Here is an 8,881-nt window from a genome sequence, read left to right on the forward strand (position 1 = left end):
TGACCTGTTTCATGCTCACACATGCTGTTTTTTACATCCAAATAACACTTAGAGCAAAAGAAAAAAGTACTTAGGTATAAAGTTAGAAAACTATGGATAGAATATGTATGCTGAAAGTTAGGAAGTGCTGATAAAAAATAAAAGGAAGCATATAAATGGAGAGGCATAACAGACTTATGAATTTGAAGACTTAACATGAGGGAGATGGGATATCAATTTTTACAGAATAGATATATACATATTTAACAAAATTCTATCAAAATCTCAGTAAGAATTTTTGTAGATATAGATACACTTATTCCAAAATTTATAAGGAAAGAAAAAAAAGACTTAAAATATTTAAAACAATTAAAGAAAAACTAATGTGTGAGGAGTCACTGTACTTCATGTTAAAGGTTAATATTTGGCTACATTAACCAGTAGTCATTAACAAGATAGTCATCATTGGCAGGGCAATAGACACACAGATCAATGGAACAAATGACAAAAACCAAAAACAGACTTACAGAAATATGCCCAGCTGATTTTGGACAAAGGCACAAATGGAATTCAGTGGAGAAATAATTGCTTTTGTCAACAAATTGTGCTGAAGCAATGAACATCCAAAGGGAAAAAATAAATAAATATGAGTCTTGACCTAAATTTAACCCTTTATACAAAAATTAATTCAAAGTTGATCACTGACTTAAATATAAAATAAATATTCATAAAACATTTAGAAAAATTTTGTAAGAAAGAAAATCCATGGAAACTAGAAGTAGGTAAAGAGTTTTCAGGTGACACCAAAAGCTGAACTCATAAAAGCAAAAATTAATAAATTAGACTTATCAATTTAAAAAACTTTAAGAAGTTTTAAAAATTAAAAGCATTTACTCTGAAAAAGTCTCTGTTAAGATGAAAAGACAAGCTACAGTCTGGGAAAATCTATCTGCAAACCACACATGTGACAAATGCCTTTTATTTAGATTATATTTTAAAAAAAGCTCCCTAAACTTAACAGTTAAAAAGAAAAAAAGAATCCAGTTAAAAAACAGGCAATGTGACTTCCCTGGTGGTCCAGTGGCTAGGAGTCCATGCTCCCAAGGCAGGGGGCCCAGGTTTAATCCTTGACCAGGGAACTAGATCCTACATGCTGCAACTAAGAATTCTCATGCTGCAAAGATACCACATGCTGCAGTGGAGATCGAATATCCATGTGCCATAGCCAAGACCTGGTAGAGCCCTAAAAACAAACAAACAAACAAACAAAACACATGAACTGACATTTCACTAAAGAGGAGTATTCAGATGACAAACAAGAGCATGAAAAATGTACATCATTAGCATTTAGAAATATGCAAACTAAAACACAGTGAAAAGCAAACTAACTGAAATAAAAAATAGTGATGACACCAAATGTTGGTGAGGAAACGGAAGATCTGAATCACTCATGCACTGCTGGTGGGAATATTAAAATGGAGCCACTCAGGAAAACAGTCTGGTGTCTTCTTATAAAAATAAATACAAACATCCTACAACACAGAATTGTGTGCTTGAGCATTTACTCTAGGGAAATAAAAACTTATATTTAATTATTTATCAGTGATAATTAATCTATAATTACTTCAGAATAAAAAACTTTTAAAAAAATTTGCTGAATGTGAAATAAAGATGTCTTAAGACAAACAAAAATATAATAATTATTATTATACATCAAATACATATAACACTATATGCCTGACACCATTCTAAGCACTTTACATATATTAGCCTATTTAATCTTCATATGAATTCCATAATGTTGATTAAATAATCCTAATTTAAGGATGAGGAAGTGAAAGTAGACAGATATGAATAATACTCAAAGCCTCAAAGCTTTCAAGCTTAAGGAGAATTTTCTGTGAGTAACCAATAAAAAATGACACAAGAGAAAAAACTTACACATAGCTATTAATATTTAAAACAGTTTATAAAAATATTAACAACTAAAAATAAGCAAATACTCAAAATGTGACAGTGAAAACACAGAGTATTATGTTATTTGTAAAAAATAATAAAGAGCAATAAGGACAATATAGAATTTTCAAGACTTCAATGGTGAAAAGCAGAAACAATCAGAACCATTCAGAGATTTAATAGCCAAGAAAACAAACTTGACAAAAGAAAAAGATTTGTTCCTGCTTTTGCCTTTTCCCTAGTAGATTTCCATTTCCTCAACTGTAATACTGTCTTAAGGGGTCCAAATGACGACGATGTGAAGTAATGTTCATAAAATGCTTAGCATGGAGCTGTAACACAAGTCATTAACAAATGGTAGCTATCATTACTTCATAAGATGAAATATGACTCTCCAATAGAGGTTTAATCCCAATAGCAATTAAAAATAAATTAAAATTATAGTACAATATCATTTTTGTTCTTAAAAATGAAAATACTCAGCTTCATTATTAGTGCAGAAAGATACATTATGAATCTTTTCTGAGAGTAATTTTATAGGATTCATTAAAAATCCAATCAATCCACAACAGCATTTCTGAGACTTTATTCTTAAAATAAAAATTGAAAGATCAGAACAAGCTTAGTTATGTTCAGAGAAGTCTTATATATACAGTTAAAAATAGAAAGCTCTAAATAGACGATAATATTGAAAATGTATGAAATTACATATCCATGGAACAAAGAATGTAAGGTGGGATAACATAAAGAAAAGCTATCATTAGTTTTCTCCTGACTAGGAATTTTTAAAAATATTTTTGCTATTTCCCAACTGTCTTACATCTAGCATTTGCATTTTATTTTAAAAGACAATACTTAAAATAATTTATTTAGAACACACCTGGACTGTGTATTTAAATAACAAATTGAATGAGACTTAAATTTGTGAATATATAGTCATAATACCAGGTAAAAGGATTTAAAAAGGGAATGCTTGGCTAAATAAGTTATTGTAAAGCCTTGCAATGAAATACTATATAAAGATAGTAATGAGTTTATAAATTCATAAACATTGGAAGTTAATAGGACATCAAAGACCATTGTTAACATGAGGATTGAAAACCCATACCAGATGTTCATTCAAATGTCATTACAACCAAACTGGGCCAAGCCAATATGTTCACAATAGGAGTGTGGAATGAAATTATTTTGGCAAAAAGTCAGGCTTTATGTTGACTTTTGTTCCCAGTATCAGCAATATTCTGCCAGAAAAAAAGATAAGTTATAGACCATGTATATAGTATCATCCATAATCTACACATCTATACATGTATCATAATATTTCCTTATAGCAAAAGGATAGATAAAGCTAAAAATAGATTCAGAAGGAAATAAAGTACAGACACAGAGTAAGATATAGATTTAGATATAGATGGAGACAGACATAGATATATAAGTATATAAATACAGATGTACAACTACGGAAAAAAATTTTAATGATAAAATTGCTTGAGGGCTGTTAAGTTTATGAGTCCATGAGTTTCATTTCATGTTTTTCTTTTTTCTAATGTTTTCTACAAAAACTATAGATTTTAGTCAAATAAGTATTAAAATAGAACTATGGACAATATGCTATTTTTCTCAGATCATTCTCAATCTCCTCAGTCTCCTCAAGAGTTGTTCTACAAAATATGAAACACACATATTTGTATTTACATCCTCTTATTATAGACATGCATGTCGATAGGATATAAATTATGATATAATAGGAATAACTGTAAAATCCAGGAATCACTGATTCTAAGAATGTCATGTAGCTAGAATGAGAGACACTGAGGCACAGAGGTTTGTATGTAAAAGAGGTTTGTCTCAGAGCGGGAGAAATTCAGTCAGGTGTAGCTGAGCAAAATCCCAAGCTAGAGCACTGTTCTCACTTCATCTAATTCTGAAGATTATACTATAGTGTCATTAAGGATAGATGACTTCTGAAAATCAATCCATCCTGTTCCAGGGTCTTTGAAGGAGGTTGCTTGCTTAGTCAAACATGGCTTCACTCTGCCAGGTTGTTTTGACAACAGAAGACTAAATCCTGCCATCTCATTGGTGAACTTGTTCTCAGGACTCACTGAGTTATTTCCTAGTGTTTCAGCTGATCCCTCCCACCACTTCCATAGACTTCTTCACAGATAGCTAGAAATTCTGAAAACTCACATCTTATGCTAAAGTTATTTCTGCTTTATAAACAACACATGAGCTACCTGCTCCCAGATTTGCTTGGTCTTGATCCCATAAATGATGGGATTCAGCATAGGTGGAGCAAGCATGCAGACATTAGCCAACAAGATGTGGATATGAGGTGGAATGTGGCGGCCGAACCTCTGAGTAAGGATTGTGAAGATTCCAGGCCCATAAAAGAGAATGATGACACAGACATGGGAACCACACGTGTTGAGAGCCTTGTGACGAGCATCTTGGGAAGGGATGTGGAAGACAGCATGGAGAATCAGAACGTAAGAAACAAAAATTAATAGAACATCTAGGACCACTGTTAACATGAGGATAGCAAACCCATACCAGATGTTCACTCGAATGTCATTACAAGCATATTTGGCCAAGCCAATATGTTCACAATAGGTGTGTGGAATGACATTATTTTGGCAAAAAGTCAACCTTTTCAAAAGAAATATTATGGGCAAAATTGTACAATAACTTCTCAGAAAGGCAATCACACCGATTTTGCCAATTAGTGTGTGTGTAAGAATACTGGTGTATCTCAGAGGGTAGCATATGGCAATGTAGCGATCAAATGCCATTACTAGCAAGATCCCCGACTCAGCGATGAAGGTGGAATGGATGAAGAAAAGTTGGGTGATGCAGCGATCCAGGGCGATCTCCCTCACATTGAACCAGAAAATGGCCAAGGCCTGAGGGACTGTGCATGTGGAGAGGACAAGGTCTGCTCCAGCCAGCATGCAGAGGAAGAGGTACATGGGTTCATGGAGGCTCCGTTCCATGAAGATAATGAAGATGAGCAGGCTGTTCCCAAGCAGGGCGATGACATAGGACATGAAGAAGGGGATGGAGATCCACACGTGCTGGTCCTCAAGGCCTGGGATGCCCAGCAAGTGGAAGACTGTGTGGCTAACACCGGTATGGTTAAAGGAAGTCATACCTGGAGCAGATGACATGGGACTGCACTTCCTATTCACAGAGATCAAGGAAAATATATATTCTTTAATATGCTTATTAAGAGGAATCATACAAACACTCTCCAGTATTGCTGCCTGGAGAATTCCATGGACAGAGGAGTCCAGAAGGCTACAGTCCAAGGAGTCACAAGAGTCAGACACGACTTAGCAACTAAACCACCACCACCATACAAACACACTCTGTGACAAATAAACCAGGAGCTTTTGGCCTATCTCACACTCTCCATCTTTTTTGAACATGCAGATCATAGGAAACAGGCAAAGGTGAAAGGATATGGTGTGCATTCCATTGAGTGATAGCCAACTACACTTACCTCCAACTAAACAAAGAGGTGCTATTATATGTATTTCTCTTCCAAAGAGAAAATTTAAGTACAGGGAAGAAATCAGTATTCATGTCTGATAAACCTGGTAACATATTGATACTTGAGCTTGACCTTGAAATGATGAGCTTATCATAAATTATGAATGAGAAGTGAAACATATAATAGCACAACACAAGGTAAATATATAGATCTCTGCAATAAAGGAAGCTCCTGGAACACTTCCAGCACATAGTAACAGGTACTTAAGATTTTCATAGGGGTTGTACAGGCAGATATCCATGATTGTTAAAGGCCTTGATCACAGCTTACATTTAGACTCCATCTTTTACATGGGGAGTAGCCATTAGATGTCTTGAAGCAAGTAGTGTACAACAATTATTCTAGTTAGAATGATTGTCTGTGAAAGTTTATTAGTACTTGACTGAAGAGTCTGGTGCTAAAAGATTATTTATATTCCAGAAGTAGAATGGATCTAAATATAATAAAGCCACAAAAAATCACTGATATTTATTAAGCATTGTTTTATCCCAGGGATTATAGTATGTAGGTTACATGTTATATATTCTTTATGTAGGAAGTAGATATCCACTCTAGGAAGTGGATGCTACCTCTGTTCCACACATAAGAAAAGTGAGACACAGAGACGTGAATCACCTGTCAAATTTCACAATAAACAATTTGATAGAAATGAATTTAAAATCTTTTGACTTCACTACCTACAGTTTGCTTACTTGTGAAGGGAGTCATGAAAGTTTTAAGGGGTTACATAGACAGGGTTTCCATGGCAGAGACGAGGCACCCCTGATGTTCCCACTTTAAAAGGCTACACTTAGAAATAAATGACATTGAAAAAAGAAACAATTTATTGCTGGAGGGCAGGGGATTGCAGTAGTTGGTATGTGGAAGATTCTTCAGTTGATAGAAATGAACATATATTATCAATTATTTCCTACTAAACACTTTACTTCATTCATGAGCTTAATCATTCAACAAGTACATTTTGAGCAGTGACTGTATTTCAGGCATCATACCAGGTGCCTGAGTCCTATTTGGACAGATGATTTGAGAGCATGGTGGATATGTAAGTAGACGAATTTTGTAAAATGTTCCAGGTGTAATGGACCCAGATGATACTTCTGAGAAGACAGCCATGGCTATCCACCTTTCACAGAATGAAGAGAAATGAAGCCAAACAATGAATACCCTCTTCTTGGGGTTTCTGAGAATATTTAAGGAATATCTTAAAATATCTAGCTCAGTGGCTAAGGTATATTTTATGCTCATTATTTCTTCCACTCCAGCTCCTCCTCTTGGTACCTCTGATTTATCATTCTGGGGAGGAAAATTGTCTCCTAGTTCTCATATCTTTCAAGATTCCCTAACTGTTTCCTCAAAGCTCCTTAAAATGTCTGGTACAGGGTAGGTGACCACAGTCTCCTGCCATTTTCAGGGCTCCTTTCATAGTTTTCCAAGAGGAGACTATAGTCTAAGTAAATATGTTTTCTGTTTTCTCATCTCTCATCTAATTATTAGGATATTTGTCATTTATTGAATTGTTTCTCATTATTTACCCCACTTCAGTATCCTTCATCTAGCCCCTACATGCTCTCAACATCCCTTTCCAGATTCCATTCCCCACATCTGTTATCACCAATCAGATCTGCACCTCTGGTCTTTACCATTCCTTGTCCACATATACCAATAGTTTCCAAGAGTCCTGTCCCTGCTGGCCTGTCTGGGACATGACACTAGCCTAGTCCTTATCTGCATCTTCCCTTGTGGCTCAAATGGTAAAGAATCTGCTGCAATGCAGGAGACCTCTGTTTAATCCCTGAGTCGGAAAGATCTCCTGAAGCGAATGGCAACCCACTCCAGTATTCTTGCCTGAAGAATTCCATGGACAGAGGAGCAGGGCGAGCTAGTCCATGGGGTCTCAGAGTTGGACATGATAGAGCAAGTAATACACACACATTCCTTCCTTGATTCTGGAAAACAACCCACTCAACAGATGTTGAATTCACTCACCAGCCTTCGGCTGAGACTATAGAATCAGACAAGCAGGAGATCTGTTATGTGACGGGTCAGGAGTAGGGCTGTTTATCTTCCTTTGTGGAGCCCTTGAGGGAAGCACATCAGGACTCCAGGGACAGAGCTGTCTCTACCAACTTCACCCTCTTCCCAAGAGGGCTAAATCTCTATAACCATTGCCAATCTGCCACTCTTTCTTCAACTTCTCATTTTTGCTCTTTTCAGGTTGTTCTGATATGAAAGCCTTTTCCACCTAATCTAGCCTTGCTACAGGCTCATTTTAATTAATATGAAATCTATTTTCAACAGGAATATAAATAGTTGCAATTTGACAGCACCAATTTTTCAAGTTTTGCTAGTCATGAAAAGGATCCCATTGAAGTTATAAAATATTCACCCCCTGAGTTTTTATAAGTTTCAAATTTGAGTCATGAATTATGTTTAACTATTACCTGAGGCAATATAAAAGTGCATGCTTAATGATTCACAGAAGAGTCCTGAGTCTTTATTAACTTGGACATTTGTATTTCGTTTCCCTGCCTCATTTAACTGCATTGAGTCTTTTCAACTTATGTTAATTTTTAATTTGATTGTGATGTGTCTAGATGTAGCATTTCTTGTTTTTATACTCTGAAGTTTTTCGAGAGTTTTGAACATGTAAATTTACGATTTTTACCTAATCTGCCAGATTTCAGTAATAATTACTTCCAGAATTTTGTCTCATTCTCTCATTTCACTTTGGGATTCCAGCTACATGCAATCTTGTGATATGGTTGCATTATTATCAAAGAATCTTTTCACTTTTTCTTTCTTCTTTAGTTGGGTAATTCTATTAATAAATCTTAAGGTTAATTACTAGAAACACAATTACCTTGGTCAAACAATAACTGCATTTATATACTAGTTTTACTAGATATTGAAAATTCCTTCATAGTGATTGCACCATTTTTGATTGTTACTGGCAATGTATAGGGGCTTCCTTAATGGCTTAGTGATAAAAGAATCTGCTTGCAATGAGGAAGATGTGGGTTCAATCTGAGTCAGGAAGAGCCCCTGCAGAAGAAAATGGCAACCTACTCCAGTAAGAGCGTCTTTTTTCTTATAATCTTTCCAGCAGAGTGTATTGTCAAGCTTTTGAACATTTATCAACCTGCTAATTTACCAAATGTGGTTGACCATGTACAAAAATGGCTGTCAATCATTGTTCCATCTGCTGTACACACATGCCACTCCCCTATACATGAGCAGCAGCCTACTCTCCAACCCCCTGAATTAGAGATGGCCTTGTGAGTTGCTTTAATCAACAGAATGAGTTTGAAGTGATGTGTGAATTCCAGGGCATATGGACCTTGCAGCTTTCATTTGCCTTCTTGGAACCCAGTAGCCATTCAGAAAGCTTAGAAT

At 35.5% G+C, this 8,881-nt stretch overlaps 1 protein-coding gene across 1 annotated transcript; it reads right to left on the minus strand.

The window, feature by feature from the left end:
* Positions 1–4,139: 4,139 nt before the first annotated feature.
* On the minus strand, positions 4,140–5,084 carry LOC122449905 (olfactory receptor 52B4-like). The gene has a single exon (XM_043481998.1). It carries the CDS (start codon positions 5,082–5,084, stop codon positions 4,140–4,142), a length of 945 nt encoding a protein of 314 aa, XP_043337933.1.
* Between the last annotated feature and the right edge of the window lie 3,797 nt (positions 5,085–8,881).

Source organism: Cervus canadensis, chromosome 11, assembly GCF_019320065.1.
Source record: "Cervus canadensis isolate Bull #8, Minnesota chromosome 11, ASM1932006v1, whole genome shotgun sequence".
NCBI classification, from domain to species: domain Eukaryota; kingdom Metazoa; phylum Chordata; class Mammalia; order Artiodactyla; family Cervidae; genus Cervus; species Cervus canadensis.